Here is a 19,423-nt window from a genome sequence, read left to right on the forward strand (position 1 = left end):
TTGGGGGTGATCCTGGCTGTAGCCACTGTCTCAATGTAACAGCAAAAGAAACTCTGAGTGGGGACAGCCCAGTTGAGCCCAGTCAAGCCCCACTTCTGTGAGCAAAACAAATTATCGTGATGATTTTAACTCATTGCTTTAGGGACGAATATTGCACAGCAATGGGTAACCAGAATAGACGTCTAAGCATTTAGGGGAAAAAATAAAACAGAATATGTTAAATTTGTAAGTCTACTTTAAAATGTTTAAGGAAATTTAATTAAAGAGATTTGTAAAACTACTTCTAAAAACTACTGTTTAATATTAGGTTCATAAATAAAGGGAAAGACTTGTAAGTTGAATGTAAAAGATTAAGGGCAAACTAGATTCTAAAATTTCTACTTACCTAAGTTGAACCTTAACTGAGAAAAATATTTTCAATAAAACAAGACAAAAACACTGAAAACTTCTTGGATAGCTAACTTCACTGATCCTTTCAGAAAGTTAAGGAAACAACATAGGGAAAGGAAATGAGTGATTTATTGAGTGCTTACTAGGTGCCACAGCATGTCCTCGTGTCCTTGAAATCAACTCATGGCATCCTTACAACCCTGTGAAGTCGGTTTTATAATCACCCCTTTACAGATGATGCTCAGAGAGGCTATGTGACTTGCCTGAAATTCTGCAGTTAGTAAAGGATAGAATCTGTGCTTTGGCATTTTTGGATGACTTCTCTTGGAAGAAAGGCTGATGAAGGTAAATTTCTAAAAGTCACTCAGGGGCTTTGGTGTGGTTGCAGTGCTGGCATCCTGTGTCTGCTCCAACCTTGCCTGTGAGCCTTCAAGTGGGTGAGAAGAGGGGTGTGCACACAAGTGACCATCCTGTGAGGATTAACGTGGCCAGAGTAAAGGATGGTCCATTGACCCTTACAGTTCAGGAGTCTGGGTTGGAGCCAAGGGCGCCTGTCCCCTGGACATAACTTCAGAGTAGCTCCGGAGAGGAGTTCTGGAAGCTGTGGAAAAACAGAGGAAGGATTTCAGCACTGTGGCTTGGGATAGCTCACATAACTTCAGAGGGTTCTGTTCAGGTCTTTTTTTCCTCTACAAGTCCCAATATTTTAACTGTATGCAATTTTAACACAATAGGAGCAGCTGAATCGTTGAATCATTTTCTTCTATAATATTAGGGTGAGTCAGTTTTGAAGTTATATAGTTCAATTCTCTCATTTTATAGGAGAAGAGACCAAGAGATCAACTTTGGTTGCTTCCTATGAAGAATCTATAGAACTATACTTCCTATCTAATACTATGGAATGAGTTTAAAAATCTGCATAGAAAACCAGTGAGTTTTATAAAACCTTTGTGTTTTATTTTTACAAAGCAAGGAGTAGGTAAATGAGACCAAATAGAAGAAAAACAAATACAGGCTGTTGTGGTCCTAAGTGGGGAGGGAACTGCTGCCTCTAACTTAACTACTTGAACATGGAACCTTGGCAGGTTAAGCAGAGCTACCATCCAGAGACCCAGATCTGGAGACCCCAGGCAGCTCCTGCCAGGCCACCTTCAAGGGCAAGTCTTCTGCCCCAGGAGGCGTTCCAATGGTTCTGGGAGAAACGTGCTATTTAACAACACTGACAGCTAACCAAGCACCATAGGGACTTCTGAGGGAAGAGACCTGAATATAGTGTGATGGTGATCTGCCTCCCCTGGACAAATAAAACAGATGAAGGTCTGACCGTCCCTTAGCTATTCAGGGGCCAAGGAGCTAGTGTGTGTTTTCTTTGGACCTCCAACTTTTTGCTGTTCCTTTTGTTGTCAGGGGATCCTGTCAGTTATTACCTCCCTTAGGAAACCAGACTGGAGGAAATAAGGGGAAATCATGTGTCTCAGAAGGAGTAGGGGGAGGGCTTGGGGAGGGAAGTGAAAGTGAGAGAGAAGGGGAGGAATTTGAAAATAACTGTACACAGAACAGAATTTTAAAATATGTTATACATTAAACTAGGGCTTTACAGCTTAACAAATTGCCTTTGTATATTTTATCTCAATTACTCCTCAAGCAACCTGACAACATCAACAGAGGCTACCTATTTACTTACTTCTGAATAGTGCTGAATGGTGAAAGTTGCTCAGTCATGTCTGACTCTTTGTGACCCCATGGACTATATAGTACATGGAATTCTCCAGGCCAGAATACTGGAGTGGGTAGCCTTTCCCTTCTCCAGGAGATCTTCCCAACTCGGGGATCAAACTCAGGTCTCTCGCATTGCAGGCAGATTCTTTACCAGCTGAGCCACCTTCTCCAGAGGTTCTTCCTGACCCAGGAATCAAACTGGGGTCTCCTGCATTGCAGTCAGATTCTTTACCAACTGAGCTATCAGGGAATCCCATTTACTTACTAGTAGGTATTAATTATCTATGAGACTATTAGCCCTGTTCCGCAGCTAGGGAACTGCTCTTGAAAGTAATTATGTGGCAGGACAAGATTCACATCTTAGAATCATTGAATCATAGCATCACAGAGTTAGAAGGCATCTTAATAGCAATAACATAAGGCATTCTTCTCTTGGAGCATGAATCACCTTAAAAAAACCTCTGAGAAGATTTCTTCTGATCACTATTTGAATTCTTCTAGTAACGAGTAACTTACTACTCCTTGAGGCAATCCATTCTCCTTATAGCTTTCAGCCCTTAATTCATCTTTGTCCTCAAGAACGTCACCGAATTAAGGTGAAGGTATCTTTTCAAAATTTGAAGATATTACTCTTGTCCATCTCTTGCAGATTAAGCATCTTCCAGTCTTTCAGTTGTTATTCATGATTACTCTTAATATGATTACCTGGCACAGTGCCTGAAATACATAGAGGATAGTCAGTGAATGTTTGTTGAATTGGTTCTCTGGCCTTTGGTAATATGTCCTGGTCCTGGCCTCTTTCCTTGACCACAATTAGTCTCCATGTTGTAATGTGTTTCTCATTTCTTTATTTATTTAAATAATTAAAAGGAAGCAATATATAGTCTTTATTTTCAAACTACAGAGTCTTCAGAACAATTTGAAAACATAAGCTAAACTGGCCAAATTTTAGACAGCTTTCAGTTAATTTGTGATAATAGACTCAGTAGCTTGACTTAACTGACCACTTCAGAGATGTATTCATTGAGCATCTCCTGTAAGACATCAAGTGAAACATTGTAGAGTGTGTTCATAGAATTAACGGGAAAGATTCTAGTGAAGGCAGGGTTAATGTGAGGTCTAATTGTGAGACCCTGCATGAACACATTATCGTACACTACTGCTTTGCATGCTAAAAAAGTAACAGCCAGTTTGGGCTCAGTTCTGGGTACCACCGGGCTGAAAACTGTGCTCTTCAAAACAAACAAACAAACAATGCTCCAGTAGAAACACTGACTGTTTTTAGTTGGTTTTAAACTGTCTTGGTGTGAGGCACAAGCACTGCTGTCAGTGTGATGAAGCTATGTCATTCCCAACAATGCAGAATCCACTCAGCTTCACGACCCTTAAGTTCTGGACCAGGATGAATAGCAACGAGCTTACAGTTTTGGTTGCGGAACAGCCAGGAACTGGATGGTGAATTGTGCCCTGCTTTGGAAAGGAAAGAAGTAAATTGCTACCAGTCTGGAGGCACTATGCTTATTCATTACAGTAATAACCATAAAAGGAGTTTGATGACAAATAAGTTAAACCAAATGTCCCAAAATACAATTTGGGAAACATGTCTCTGGGCTAAATTATCCCATTATCACAAACTAAAGCTGTCTGAAATTTGGTCAATTTGATCACATTTTCAAATTGTTCTGAAAACTCTGTAGAAGTTCAGTTCAGTTCAGTCGCTCAGTCGTGTCCAGCTCTTTGTGACCCCATGAACTGCAGCACACCAGGCCTCCCTGTCCATCACCAACTCCTGGAGTCTACCTAAACTCATGTCCATTGAGTCGGTGATGCCATCCAACCATCTCATCCTCTGTCGTCTCCTTCTCCTCCTGCCCTCGATCTTTCCCAGCATCAGGGTCTTTTCAAATGAGTCAGCTCTTCTCATCAGGTGGCCAAAGTACTGGAGTTTCAGCTTCAACATCAGACCTTCCAGTGAACACCCAGGACTGATTTCTTTCAGGATGGACTGGTTGGATCTCCTTGCAGTCCAAGGGACTCTCAAGAGTCTTCTCCAACACCACAGTTCAAAAGCATCAATTCTTCAGCTCTCAGTTAACACAGTTTTTTCCTTTCTCTCTATTACTTAAACCAAAGACGATTCTAATACCTTCTCTCTTTATACTCCAAATAATAGTAAGTATAAAGAAAGTGAGTTATATTAGCAGTTTTCTCACTGTGAACCTCAGAAAAGGCTGAATTTGGGAAGAAGCCTTTTTTTAATAGTATTAAAGGTAGAGGACCTGAGAGACAGAGGTGGGACCACCTTGCATGTGAACATCTCATCCTCCATGCCTCTCACATGGTAGGTGAGATTCTTCACAGGTACAGAATGGAGATTACTCATAGTCAAGCAGGACCCTGGTACCCAGCAGAGAGGAGGACAGCTCTAAGTCGACTACAAGAGAAATCAGAGTGAAATACAGCAGCGAGTTCTTGCTGGAAACACACTGATGTCCAGGGGCTTGTGTCCATTATAAGGTTGCCTGCCTGATTCTTTTTCCTCCTCTGAACAGTTCATCCTTTTCCTTCTCACATAAACCCAGGAGGGCCTTGGGGGGCCCAGCTGGGTCAACACATTCATGTGAAGAAAGTAAGGTTCAGTGAGATTGTGTGCTTTGCAAACAGTAGTAGAGCCAGACATAGCAACCAGGACTTTGGGGCTCCTGGGGCAGGTCTCTTATCTAAAACACTGCCTGCCTGTTAACGTTTGGGAAAACTCACGCATGAAATGTGTAGCCATCAAAGAGAATTTTCACATCCTCACTTGAATGGTTTTCTTCATAGGCAGAGGGAGAGGTACTGATTTTGGAAGTCAGGATTAAAAATTAAGTTGGGCATATAGGGCAGTTTAGGAAGAAGAGCTAGAGCAACACAGGAAGTGGAGGAGATAGGAAGAAGGCAACAGTGAGATAAATACATAAACAGTCAAATGGGGTCAACGTGGAGGAAAAGTAGGGAGAGGAGAAATTAACGGAGAAGCAGCAGAAATGGGCCTTTTTCTTCTTAAAAGCAGCACACTGAGGAAGCCAAGGACTGAGCAGAAACAGGAAGGAGGGGAAAAAGAGGAGAACAAATAGAGCCAGGAAAAGAGAAGCAGGCAGAACATGAGAACACAGGGAGCTGTATGAGTTCAGTGTGTGTGCAGGTGGGTAGGTATGGGGACAAAGAGCGGGGCCCACGGGACGGAATTCACACGCACTGGCAGGGGTAGGCTAGTAGGGAGGCAACTGTCAGCAGCCAGGGAGGGACAACGGGGGAGAACAACACAAGTGGAGGAGGTCAAGAAAGTGATCTGCTAGATGCTGCTTCTAAGGACTGATGCCATAGATTATTAATTCCATATCCATGAAACCAAACAGCTAATCTTTTGGCACTCACCTCTCTTGCCTCTTTCATCATTTTTATGATTTGCTTTTCAACATGTACAAACATTCACTCACTTAACCTCAAAGTACCCTAGATGCCTTCCTACCTGAAATAGTTTCTTGGGAAAACAGTGTTTCCTGAAGAATGATTAATCTCTTAACCACCCCTCCCTGACCTTGGAAATGCCTTCCAAATTGAGAACAGTGGTATTTTCCTCAGGAAAAGCCAGGCCTGCACCATGGTTGGGTGGAGTCCTAGAGGAAAATGTCACCGTATTGTGAGAGCAGTCAGAGGGAACATGAAAACAATTTCCCAGAACTGCTCAGCACAGCCTTTTATGTACACTCTCCTGAGCTGTACACACACTCTCCTACGTCAGATTCACGCCCACTCTACCTCCCACAGTTATGATTGTCCAGGAAAGTCACTCTATCATAGTAACATTCACTCAGCAGTGTCCAGTCCTGTGCCTGAGTAACACACTCTCCACTGGGTCAGAGGATAGCAGGGTGGGCCCATTTTCCTCCCAGTGTCATTAGCCTCCAATCACAAGCCTCTTTGAAATGGGGGCGATTTTACACAGAACTGCCTGTCCAATCCAGACTAAATAATGACTGCATTCTGGAGCTGACTATATGCCAAGAAGAATCATTAGGAATTTGAGCCATGCCAGCTTTTTAAAGTATTCTTTAAAATGCATGCCATAATAAAATACTCTTTGGCCTTAAATGTGACCTTGGTTACTAGCACAACTTTGAAAAAAAAATAATTAGCAACCTATCTGAACAAATGTCAGCCAGCCAGACCACTTTTGAAAGCTATCACAATTAATAAGGGATGAGTTTTTTTTAAAAAAAACCCTCATGCCTTTCATGCAACAGGAGTGAGTTGCTATCTGCAGGGTTGGGTTAATGCCACTTTCTGTGAGTCCTCTGAGAGGACAGGCTCCATGAAATTCTTTTTTGCCCTTATAAACCAATTTAAGGCCAGCTACAGGCAAGGCTGCAGCAACTGCCTTCTGAGTACTTACACAGGATCCTGAGCCGGGTGGCTGTGCCCATGTTAGTTCTCCCCTCACCTCATGTACTCCCCATCACTCTTATAATCCATGAATGATTCTGATCCCGACACCTCCTCAAAATCCTCCAGAACCAGACTGGTGGAGTCCTCACCCAGGACGCCGCTGTCGGGCCTGGACATTCTGACCCAGGGAGGAGGTGCAGGAGAGCTGGTGACCAGTGGAGGTGGGGAGCTAGGGGGTGTTTGCTGGACAGATGTGTGCAGAGCCTGAGGAGGGGTTGCCGCTGGCTCACGGACTTCCTCGTCATCCTTCTCAGACTGTGGTCCTGCATCTGGGGCAGCAGAACCGAGGACGTGGTAGAGGCTGGGGAGACGGATGTCAAAGCGTAGCCCGAACTTAGCGAAGAGCTTGTCATTGAGAGCGTAGAGCTTCTCTGAGATGTCATAGCCCAGCAGGACCGAGAAGAGGCGAGAGATGTATCGCTCTTTGGTCAGAAGGAGGTGGAGATTTTTCCGGGGCCAGGAAATGTAGCTACATTCAGTCTCAGCTGTTAGAGTGACCTGAGAGGGGTCAGGGACAGAAAGTGAAGATTGAAACTTAAAAATGTGTCCAAGCTTAGTACAGAGATATATACAGTTTACTTGGCAAACCGCTGCACTTTGCACTTCTGAAGAAGCTGTGAAGTACCTCTCCAGGGCCTTGCCTTGAAGAGGTGCAATGAATGACTTTTATTGTGTGCACTGATATGGTGGGAGGGATGGAGTGGGGGGCTGGTCTTGTGAAGAGCCCTGAGATCATCTTCTGGAACCTCACAGTCCACCTCCAGTCTCTTCAGCTTTCATACACTGTGTTCCATGGCTGATCCCACTAATGGCTACAGAAGATTCTGAGCCTGTTGTGATTACAGGAGAGAAAAGGGGGCTCCCGGTGCTCAGAAGAAAGGTCAGGATGCTGATGACAGTTTTTAAGGATAAAACATAATATATTGGAGTTGGGACACAAAGAACTGGGAAGAATTTCAGTGAGAAGAGAGCCTCTGATCAGGCATGCCAGGCTGCATCAAGTGGACAGAATGCTGGCCTGGTCTTCAGGCCCATGAGCTGCACTTGACTTGGGCCCTACGAGTAACCAAATGGATCTGATGACTAAATTCAGAAAAGGGGCACAGAGGAAAAGGAACTCTTTTTTGGGGGGGTGAGGTGCCTTGCAGCTTACAGGATCTTAGTTTCCTAACCAGAGATAGAACCCGTGCCCCGCCTCAAGAGCACGGAGTCTAAGCCCCTGGACCACCAGGGAAGTCCCAAGACGCACTCGTAAGAACACGAAGTGGAAGGATACCCAACTCTCCATTTATATAGACATCTAGCAATTTCTGTGTACTCAGCTATGTGCCCATGATACACAGCTAAGTCACACTTTCAGGGTCAGTAATGTGTGTGCAGCACAGAGCAGGTGCTTGAAAAATCTTGTTAAAACAATAATGAGTGGTAAAGATAGATTTCAAATGCAAATATTCTTAGGATAGTAAAGGAAAAGTGCGTAAAATCACACAATTCTTTATACCCTGTCCTAAGTACTTTAAAAATGAGCAGGTTGGCAGAGCTTAAGATGAAGATTCACGAATGGAGACAGTGGAAATGAGAAGGAGGACAGCAGCTAACATTTACTGAGAGTGACCATGTGCCAGTCATCGTGTTAAGTGCTTTATGTGGGTTGTCTCATTAAGGGTGGGGTTCTTTATCAGAGATCATATATATAATCCTTTCATTTCATTGCCTCCAAAACAGCCCCTCTGCTCCCCTCCTCCCCTTCCCATCTGCAGTACCCCTCTTCTGTTCCCTTCTTTCATTTCCTCCTCTCCCTCCCCGACCCCTCAGTCATCAGCACTCAAGTCAGGGCCTAAATTGCCTCATCAAGACCAGAAACGAGTTTCAAGTTCCAACTTTACCAGCTGTGTGACATCAGATAAATTGCTTAATCTCCCCAGACTTGTTGCCTCATGAGAATACTGGTCCTCACAATCCATCTGTTACTAATCTGACTCAACAAGTAGTTGTCACATCTACTGTAACCTGTACTTTCAGTGCACTTAGTAACAATTCCCAAACAAGAAATCAGGGTGCTGCACATGAAGTGGGTACACATGAGAGCTAATAAGGACACAAGAAGTGTCCTCAACGCTGAACAGAAAAGACTGTGGGCATTCTTGCAAATACACTGTCACTTCTTCCATCTTAAATCAAAATTTTAAAACCAAAATCTTTTTTTTTTCACTTTAGTTCCTTGGTTAGCTATCACTCCATTGATTTGCTCTCCTTTTCAGCAAAACTCCATGAAAAAGTTGTCTATACTTGGCTGTTACCAATTCCTCTCCTTGAACTCTCTCTCTCCAGCCAGCAAGGCTTTGCCCCAGTGGTCTACAAACTGTTCCTAGCAAGGTCGCCTACGACTTCTACATTGCTGAGTCTGATGATCAGTTTTCACGGCATTCAGTCCCTCCTCTTTGATATTCTTCACTTGGCTCCCAGGACGCCACACTCTCCTGGTATAACCTCCTGATTAGTCCCTTTCAGCTTCTTTTGCTGCTTGTTACCCCCTTCAACTTCTAAACACTAGAGTACCTCAGGGTTAATGGATTCTTGAATCCCTTTTCTGTCTACACTCACTTACTGGTGATCTTGTCCAATGTAACAGCTTTAAATATCATCTGTAGGCTAATGACTCAGTCTCAAGCTCAGACCTTGTTCCTTAATTCCAGACTCAAGTATGCAACTGCCTGTGCAGTGTCTGTATTTAAATGTCCATAGATGACGCAAATCTAATACCTCCCAAACTGGATTTCCCTCTCTTCTCCCAAAGCCAATACTATCTGCAGCCTTCCTTATCGCATTTGATAGCAGCTCCATCCTTCCAGTTTCTCAGGTCAGAAGTCTTAGAAGTTTTCTTGATCCTCTTTCTCTCACATACTATATCCAATGTGTTAGGAAATCCTTTTGGCTGTATTTAGAAAATATACACTCTGGCCCTAGATGACATGTCTCCTTACCACCTCTCTGACTTCCTCTCCTACTCTTCATCCCCCTCCCTCTCCCTGTTCCAGACTCATTGACCTTCTTTCTGGACCTCAAACATGCTAGTCTCTCTCACACCCAGCTTTTGCACTGGCTCTTCCCTCTAATATGCTATTCCCCCAGATATTCTCAGAGCTCACACTGCCAATCACCTCAGGTTTTTTCTCAAATGTCACCAGTTCAACAAAGACTTCCATGAAATCCCCAATTACAATTGCAACTACAGTTGATCCGTGAGCAACACAGGTTTGAACTGTGTGGATCTATTTAAACAGGGATTTTTTTTTTTTTTTTCAATAGTAAATACCTGAAGTGCTACACAATTGGCCGATTGGTTAAGTCTGAGGATGTGGAACCCCAGATTTGGGGGAACCGTATATTTGGAGGTTGGACTATAAATTATGGGCTTCCCTAGTAGCTCAGCTGGTAAAGAATCTGCCTGCAATGCAGGAGACCCCGGTTTGAGTCCTGGAGAAGGGAAGGGCTACCCACTCCAGTATTCTGGCCTGGAGAATTCCATGGACTGTATGGTCCATGTGGTCACAAAGAGTCAGACACTACTGAGCGACTTTCACTATAAATTATACATGGATTTTCTACTATGTGAAAGTACCCCTACCTCCTGTGTTGTTCAGGGGTCAATTGTATCTCTCCCTTATACTATTCTATTTTTTTTACTATAATTTATTATTTTTAACATGTTACATAATTTACTTATTCATAATTTCTATGGCTAATTTTTTGTCTCACCTACTAGAATGTGAATTGCATGAAGGCAGGGACTTTCATCTGTTCTGTTGACCGATACACTCTGAGCACCTTTAATAGTGCCCAGATGGGAATTCCCTAGCAATTCAGAGGTTAAGACTCGATACTTCACTGCAGGGGGCATGGGTTCATGAACCATGAGTTCAATTCCTGGTCAGAGAACTAAGATCCCACATTCCATGTGATGTGGCCAAAAATAAAACCAAACAAAAACAAACCATGTAGTGCCCAGGTTACTGTAACAGCTCAATAAATATTACTGAAATGAGTGAATGAATCAGGTAAAAACTACTAATCTTATTTGTTGCAAAATAACTTGATGTTGTTTTCTCATGCCCAGTATAAAATCCTTCCTAAATATCTTCAGAAACCAATGGATTGACAGGTTTGACCAGGTTTTTCTTTAACCTTCACCTTTGAAGCCGGTTGAATGGATTAAATCAGATGATGTACATAAAGAGACCTTGAGTCCAGTAAAACATGATGCTAATTAGAGAAATAATGCTGATTTCCATGTGATCGCTCCCATGCTATGTTCTCGGTGACTGATAAGAGGGTCGCAGTGTTTAATAGTCAATAAATTCTTCATTGAATTCTTGAGAGGTGTGATGGAATGTTGATCTCTTGTGCCAAACTCAATAAGAATTATGATTCGGTCACTGTGGATTCCCTATTAGTCAACAAAGACTATGCAAATACAAAGGCAAGGACAAGATGAACTACAACCCAAGACAACACTTGACATTTGCAAAGAGGAAATGGGACTTCACAGAGCCAAGAGCAAGTGTGTGGATCTCAAGGCTCCCAATGGAGGTGCATACTAAAAATACAAATGGAAGAAATGTGACGGTCCCTACATCCCTCTCAGATGCTGAGAGGCCATCTGGGGTCATAGCCCTTCCTTTCAAGCATAACTAAGGGGAGGACACCCAGCTTATCCACCACCTGTTTCTCGGTTTCAGTGTCAGAAACAGAGCCTGGTCTGGCTGGCTCAGGACCTGACTCAGCCCTCCTGAAGGTTCTTGTGGCTCTGAGGGAGTTCTCAAAGGTGACTGCTGAGCCACTTGGAGAGGATGTGAGTGTGTGGTGGGGGAGGCACATGTTCAGGGGGGGCCCTGTGGCTGATGGTCCAGGCAGTGGGATTAGGATTACCCCTCAGGCCCTGTCCTCACAGAGCCAAGAGTCAGGGTGGGGCGGAAGCAGGCCCAGCCAGGTGGCACCGCCTGGCATGTGTCTATTTTGGGGCTGGCATAAATGCTCGCCTGAGGAACTTCCTGATAGAACTGACAGGAGACAGAGGGAACCCAGTACTGGCCAACTATCTGGACAGGGGAGTCCCTATAATGGTGTATATGTGTAACCTCCACTCTCCTGGCAACCCCCCATTTTAAAAAAGAATAGAATAGTGGTGTCAGGCAACTCGGTTTTACCACTTTCTAGATGAAGAGCTTGGGGCAAATTACTTGAGGTTTCTGAGCCTTAGTTTCCTCATCTGTTAAACAGGTTAATAACAATATTCAATCCAGAGGACTGTTGTGAGAATCAATAAGGCAATAAAATAGGTACTGCCCGTCACGTGCTAGCCATACAGTAAGTGAGAACTACAAAGAAGGTAACTGAAATCTGAAGGATTGACAGAGAAGAGAGGAGGGCTCGAGCAGCCAGGCCCTGACCTTAGACTGTGTATGTGATGCCCTCTGGAGCACTCTGAGACACCAGTGGCCTACTGGCGAGGCAGTTCAGTGAAACTTTACTGAACACCTACTACTGTGTACAAAGTATTGCCCTTTGGAGCCTGGAGATGGAGAGGAAAAGCCCAGATTTCTACGTCAAGGAATTTACTATGCAAAAGACAGAAAGAAAACCAAGTCGTACATGTGCGCAGTCAGCATAGTAAAAGGAATAGAAGAGGCATGCAGGCAATGTGTGGGGATGGAAGCTGGTGAGGTCACTCTGGGCAGGCTTCAAAGGAAGTGAGATGCCATAGCCTCCTCTTGATGAGGAAGTGCGTTTCAGATAGAGGCGACAATAGGGGGCAAGGCACGGCCATGTAAAACAGTGTAGTATGTTTGGGGAAGTACTAGTAATTCAGCATGGCTGGTGTGAGCAGAAAGTGTAAGCAAAGGGCTGGAGATGTGGCTCCAGGATGTCACTAAAGGTCTTAAGTCACTCTCTAAGGAGTGAGGGCTTTTATCCTGTGGTCAGTGGGGTCTTCTGGAAGAGTTTTAAGCATAGGAGTGACATGGCCCCCCTTGCAGGGATCAGCACCTCCCTACCCTACCCCTCCTCTGCCAGGCACTTTTTCCACTGGAGGAGAGTGCTCCCACCTCAAGCATCATATTGGCAGTAGTTCAAAGGTCTGACAAAAGAAAGGAAAGATGGAAGCACGGATGTTGCTGGGTTGCAGTGGGATGGGCTGCGGCAGTGCTGCCATGGGGCTCCCTATTACCTGAAACACCCCCTCCTCAGAGGGATGCAGCGATTCCCACTCGGGAGAGTCCATGAACTGGTAAGGAAAGATGTAGTGCAGAAACTGCCCGTCCTGGCTCACACGAACCCTGGCAAAGGGAGAGAAGAGACTGTGTGGGAAAAGAGAAGTGGTTACCCAGAGCTGCTCCAGAGTTTAAATTACATGTTAAAGGAGTGGAAAATGACTAGGATCCAGAATGGGCTTTTTCCTCTTTTACCTAGAAAACCCAGAGTCTCAGTTTCAACCTCTCTTCTAAAGTCAGTTGTACTGGGAAAGAAAGAGTTTATTGAACAAAGGGGGCAGATCAACAAGCTCTCTAAGGTACATCCTGTCCAGTTGGAAGGAGCTATTGTTCCACTTTTTCTGGAGCTTAATTTTCAAAAACAAAAAATATGTATGGAGAACCTTCTGTGTTCCTGGAAGTCTGGAACCTGGAGATGATCTGGTCCTTTTTTTTTTTCTTTTTTACTCTTCAGCTGCACTGCGTGGCAACTGCTGGACCACCAGGGAAGACCCAATAATCTGATCCTTACCTTTCAGGATTTCACGATTCAGTGGAAGTCACAGGCACATAAATAACTAGCTGTAAGTTAACATGTGCTATTGTGAGACAGGAGACTAGAGGAGAGACAGCGTAGTTCTCTCCAAGTGGCAGACTTCTCAAAGATGACATTTCAGCTGATTTCTGAAGGATGTATAGGATATTGAGAAGCAGATCAGAATGCAGATGAGGATCTGAGAAATCCAGTATGGAATTCTGTTTTCCAATATCAACTTTTCCCCTTCCTCTATAGTACTGGAACTTTTTTAGCCAGGGCTCATGACTGCCCAGCTAGACTGTTTCTCTACTTGCCTTGGAGCTGAGTAGAACCATGTGATTAAGTTCTGGCCAACGGGATATTAGCACTCCATATCTTGCTCCCAGTGAATGCCTAGATATATATGTATGTGTGCAAATTACCAAAGACCACTATCAATTAACAAACTTTATGTATTATCTGACAACTTAGAGATGGAAAACAGAAAGGGATGTAGGTCTCAAACCAAGCCAAGAATGTGGTGTCAGCCTACACTCTCTGATAGCAGAAACACTCTTGCTTCTACAAGACCCATCAAAATGTGCAGCTAGCCACCAGAACTTCTCTCAGTTATGAAAGCGTGCAAGAGAAAATGAAGTGCCGTGTGTTCCTACCTCATGGGCTTCACATATTCTGTTCCCTCCAGCTGCCTCTCTTCCCAATCCGCACCTTCTCCTCAAGCCTCAGCTTACACATTTCTTCCTCCGGGAAGTCTTATCTGGCCCCCCAGAAAATTTAGGTCCACTGCTTAAATGCTCTCATTGCACTTTGCCTTGCTCCTTGGAATTAGTGACTAGAGACATGAATTAGTGGCTCTCTTGAGAGACTGTAAATTCCATGAGTACAAGGAAAATAGTTTTCATTTTTTAACAAGAGATCCCTAGTCTCTAGCTCTCTTAATAAATATTTTTGGAAATGGGGAAGGAGGAAGGAAGGGAGAAAGGAAAGGAAGAGGGATGGAAAGATCAAACAAATGAACTCACTGTGTCACCATAAAGGGGACCAAAACCTCAAGGAAAAGCTTCTCGAACAAAGGAAGAAAGACAACCGGAGAGAATGAAGCTGCTGCCATACACATCAGATCCTCCCATCCTTCATCCTCTTCCCATGCAAGGAATCTGGCCACCCAAGCAAGCCACTGAGGAGGGACAAGACTTTACAGTGTGAGTAACATCTAATGAGGGGCTTTCCAGGTGGCAAAGAATCCACCTGCCAATGCAGGAGATGTGGGTTCAATCCCTGGGTGTTTTGTTTTGTTTTCCTTAGATTTTGCAGTTTTAATCCCTGAATTGGGAAGATCTTCTGGAGAAGAAAATGGCAACCCACTCCAGTATTCTTGCCTGGGAAATCCCATGGACAGAGGAACCTACAATCCTTGGAGGATCCAGAGCAGGCTACAATCCATGGGGTTGCAAAAGAGTTGGACGTGACTTAGTGACTAAAACAACAACATCTAATGAGCCTGCTTGGCTCCCTGAGGCCATTCACATTGTATACTATATCCTTTATCATTTGAGTCTCTTCTTCCTCCTGATCTCCTGACAACAGGTAATTTCCTCCTCCGTGAACAGCTTGGAGAGCTGGCTGCCTCTTCAGGGGGTTATGCATGTGGGAGTTCATGCTTGGGATTGTATATGAGAGAAACTCTCCAACAGTAAGCACAGCTTAACAGGGTGATGGACTTTGAAGAAGTCGCTTTGCCTTTCTGAGTCTTGAAAGGGACTGATTGCATTGTGAAAGTAAAACAAAAAGGACGTCTGAGGTTGTAACAGAGGGCTCCAGATGAGGTATGCATGTGAGCTGGGGAGGTCTCCGTCAGAAGCCCCCACTTCTCATCATGGAGTTATATTCTGCTGCTTCAAGGTGTTTGGTACCTCACCAGCCAAAGATAACGATGATTCTCCTCTAAAGTCGGAGGCTGGTTATAGACTAGAAGTCCTTTCCTCAGCTCCAACTTAGCAAAGTTGAGACAGGATGATGTTGAAAGATATCAAAACAAAACTCTTACTTCAAATCTTGAAAAGCAAGAAAAATATTGAAATTTTTAACTTGAGTTTTTGATGCTAAGTATACTAGGAAATGGCAACCCACTCCAGCACTCTTGCCTGGAAAATTCCATGGATGGAGGAGCCTGGTAGGCTACAGTCCATGAGGTCGCAAAGAGTTGGACATGATTGAGCAACTTCACTTTCTTTCTTCCTGTAGTTCCTTTTGGAGAAGGAAATGGCAACTCACTCCAGTGTTCTTGCCTGGAGAATCCCATGGATGGAGGGGCCTGGTGGGCTACAGTCTATGGGGTTGCAAAGAGTCAAACACAACTAAGCAACTAACACACACACACACACACACACATACTAGGAAAAGAGCTTCACGGGTTGCTCAGCTGGTAAAGAATGTGCCTGCAATGCAGCAGACCCAGGTTTGATCCCTGGTTGGGGATGCAACCTGAAGGAGGGCGTGCAACCCACTTCCAGTATTCTTGTCTGGAGAATCCCCGTGGATAGAGGAGCCTGGCAGGCTACAGTCCAGGGGGTCACAAAGAGTTGGACACGACTGAGTGACTGAGCACAGCGCATACTATGAAAAACCACACTGAGGGGCCAAGCCTCTCTTTCCTCTTCACAGGAACACAGTCTACAAGTTCATGATAAATCTATCATATAAAAGATACCTGAACCATCTAATAATTATTATGTCCTTCCACAAATGAGCACCATACAGTGCAGGGGGGTGTTTCTGCTACCTGTCTTAATCCCCTCCTTTGAACAGAGATACTGGGAGATGCAAACAATATCATGGGTCTCATGAATGAGCATGTTTCCTAAACTGTCCTTATTTTAAGCATGGAATTGTAGGTGGCAAACATTTTGGCAATAGTTGTAATATATTTTTATCTACATGTGTATTTGTTTACAAATAATTTCATTTACTTATACTTCTGCTGCTGCTGCTGCTAAGTCGTTTCAACCATAAATGAAATGAAACATCACAAAACCTCATAGCTCATTCAACCCAGGACCTCAGTGTCCAAACAAAATTAAAACATGTATACATTATACTTTGATTCTGTACATTAATCCATAAATGCCTGGTGTCAACATTACTAGTAGCAGTAGTTGTGGTAGTACCATCATCATCAATGTCAAAGTCTTTTTCCCCACTGGCTATCTTATCTGGTTTTTTTCTTTTCCCCTTTTCTTTCTTTCCTTTTTTTTTTCTTTGAATCACCACATTCTTCTGGTCTCAAAAAAGGAGGAAAGAGGAAATTAAGGACAAAGTTTTTAAATACTCTATTTGTTTTCCACAGAGCCCAGTCCAAGTATATACCAGGTGAAGATGCTTACTGTCAGATGCTTAGCTCCAACATACAAGTCCCACTAGGGCAATATTGCAAAGAATTCACAATTTCCTACCAAATATGCAGCACAGAGCTACATAGTATTTGTTCAGAAGAGATCAGTCAATGGCCAACATTCACATGCAGGCTAATCCAGACAAAGCCCCTTTTGCTAAGGTCTGACTGTCAGCCTCCTTAAAACGTGTCCGCCAGGTGTCTCCACCATATCCTCAAAGAGACACACATGGGCATCGCTACTCTCCCCTCACTGTCTGGCCCTCAGATTTATAGCACTTTATTCCTGGTCTGTAGGAATCTCAATAGAACAATCTGGAATGGAAATGTGGATAAGGGTAACCTCATTGTTGTTATTGTTGTCATCACTAAGATGTGTCTGACTCTTTTACAACTGCATGAACTGTAGCCTGCCAGGCTCCTCTGTCCATGTAATTCCCCAGGCAAGAATATTGGAGTGGGCAACCATTTTCTTCTCCAGGGGATCTTCCCGACCCAAGGATCGAATCTACATTTACTTCATTGGCAGGCAGTTTCTTTATCATTGAGCCATCAGGGAAGCCCATTCCTGCACCATACCTGGGTATATATGGCTTTACCATAGAATCTGTACAGATATCCCATGATTTCTCTGATGTCCTGGTGGGAGCAGGGGTTACAAAAAAATCTCCTATTTTGGCACTGTTCCTTACACATAGTTGGCACTTAGCAAAGGTTGAATGCATATGGAAGAAACTAATTAATCTTATTGAAATGTTCAGTTTTTCAAAGCTTACAGAGATATTGCTGCAGTTTAGGCATGACATGCTGGCATGGTGTGGTCATTTCAGAGCCAGGGTCAAGAAACATTCACCCCACACCTCGCAGCAGCAACTATATTCACAATTCTTCCTGCCAACCATGAGCTAGTTTCCTCATGAAAAATATTAAGAAAGGGGAAGCAAGTATATGCTTAGAAAAATCTATTTTGGTTTGTTTGAGTTGCCACATCCTTCCTCAATGGAAGAGATACGAAATGGAAAGGGAGGCACTGGGAAACGAGAAGCGTGGGCATGGGGAAGAAATGCTGGGTAGTGACAGAGTGGCTTACCGGCCAGAGAGCAGCAGGGACAGGCGGTCAATGGGCGTCTCGCCCTCCACGGCATAGGTCTGCTCCGTGGCCAGAGTCAAGACCTGCTCCTCGCAGCAGTGCACGATCTCCTTGTATGCTGGCAGGGGCACCTGCAGGGGCAGGCACAGCGTCTTGTAGAGCAGGTCCAGCTCCTCGGGGAGGGTGTCCTCACGCAGGCGGTACACCAGGTGTGCCAGCTGGAGCACGCAGGCCATGGCCAGCAGGACGCTCCAGAGAACAATGTCCAGGCCGCAGGCACCGAACCAGCCCCATAGCACACAGCACAGGTAGCCTGTGCCCAGGAAGCCAAAAAGGTAGAAGCACCCATACACCCCGCTGCCGCCCATGAAGCCCAGGAGCAGGAAGCAGTTGGCCAGGTGGAAGACAGCCCCTTCCAGGTCCTGCCTCCAGGCGATGCACAGTGGCCCGTGCCAGAGGAGCTGGCCCTCCATGCTGCGGTTGCTGCTCATCTTCAGGTCTCAAAGCCTGTCAGGCTCTAAGACTGTCCCCACATGGGAAATTCAGGAAATGGGTCAACCTGTCCTCCCAACTGTCGTCTCACCTCTGGCTTCTCCCCGCCAACTCCACCTTTCTTGGGAGGAATGCTTCCAGCAGCTTTGGGAATGAATAGCAAAACATCATATACTTCATGGAGAACTGAAAACTTTTCTTTCTCTTTCCCTCAGCAAGGCTCTGGCCCTCCTGGCAAAGCTCTGGTGAGTGTCCTCAGCTCCAGGTTTCTTAGAACAGTCTTCACATTTGACTCTTGGCAGGAAACCTAAATCGTCCTGAGAAAGAGATAGGGCTATGGGGCTGAAAGCTTCAGCAGTGAGGGATAATAAAGCAGCCACATCCTGCTCTCTGTTGTTCCCAAACAGAATGAAGAGCGCCCAGCACGGGAGGCACATTTGTGCTCCATTTGGAATGCGTCTCTCTTGGCACCGGAAGAAAGGGTGACCCCAGACGGATACCATGTTTGGAATTGGAATCCAAGAGGTACTGGCAGTGAGAAAAAACAGGCCAGGCATACAGGCAGGCTGGCAGAGCACTTAACATACCTCCCCAGAGGACAAGATAAGGCCTGGGCAAGAGAGGCAAGTCAGGGGAAGGGGGCAAAGGGGGTGGATAAAGGGAAAGCGAGCACAGAATTTACTGTCACACCTCAGGTAGGACACTGTCCAGAGCCCCTCTGGGGAGGGCTCGGGGCTCTCCTGAGGTAGGAGGACACATCAAGGTTGGAAAGTAGGGGACTATTATCAGAAAAAATCCTAACAGTGAGAAATGGAAAGCCCCTCGAAGGCCTTTATGAAGTCATATTGGAAATATCAGTAGGCATTTATTTGAAATTCATTAAACAAAAATAGCTATACAAAGCAACTTTTGAATTCTGACTTTCTTCTGCATGTATCTGGATCTAGTAATAGTTTATACAATGGTAATACATTGCTCAGACCATCAGCCCACCCACTCCAATACTGACAAATGATAATAAGCATCACCTATTAAACACCTACAAAGTGCCAGATCTAGATTAGTTA

General features: G+C 44.6%; 1 protein-coding gene across 5 annotated transcripts; it reads right to left on the reverse strand.

The window, feature by feature from the left end:
• Positions 1-501: 501 nt before the first annotated feature.
• Positions 502-18,766, reverse strand: POPDC2 (popeye domain containing 2). Of its 5 annotated transcripts, none has more exons than XR_001500361.3 (5): positions 17,865-18,766; positions 12,824-12,932; positions 6,687-7,095; positions 2,626-2,826; positions 905-991 (listed from the first exon to the last, which is right to left on the reverse strand). XR_001500361.3 is itself a non-coding variant. In XM_005201344.5 (4 exons), exons 1-4 carry the CDS (start codon positions 18,353-18,355, stop codon positions 906-908), a joined length of 1,095 nt encoding a protein of 364 aa, XP_005201401.1. In that variant the 5' UTR covers positions 18,356-18,766; the 3' UTR covers positions 502-905.
• Positions 18,767-19,423: the final 657 nt, after the last annotated feature.

The sequence above is a fragment of the Bos taurus genome, chromosome 1 (assembly GCF_002263795.3).
Source record: "Bos taurus isolate L1 Dominette 01449 registration number 42190680 breed Hereford chromosome 1, ARS-UCD2.0, whole genome shotgun sequence".
NCBI lineage: Eukaryota > Metazoa > Chordata > Mammalia > Artiodactyla > Bovidae > Bos > Bos taurus.

Coding starts and splice junctions, on each gene's coding strand:
- POPDC2 (XM_005201343.5), bottom strand. CDS start 18,355: ATGAGCAGCAACCGCAGCATGGAGGGCCAGCTCCTCTGGCACGGGCCA. Junction 12,933..17,864: donor TCCCTGCTGCTCTCTGGCCG/GTAAGCCACTCT, acceptor TCCCTTTGCCAG/GGTTCGTGTGAGCCAGGACG. Junction 7,096..12,823: donor CTGAGGAGGGGGTGTTTCAG/GTAATAGGGAGC, acceptor GACCCCTCTCAG/GTCACTCTAACAGCTGAGAC.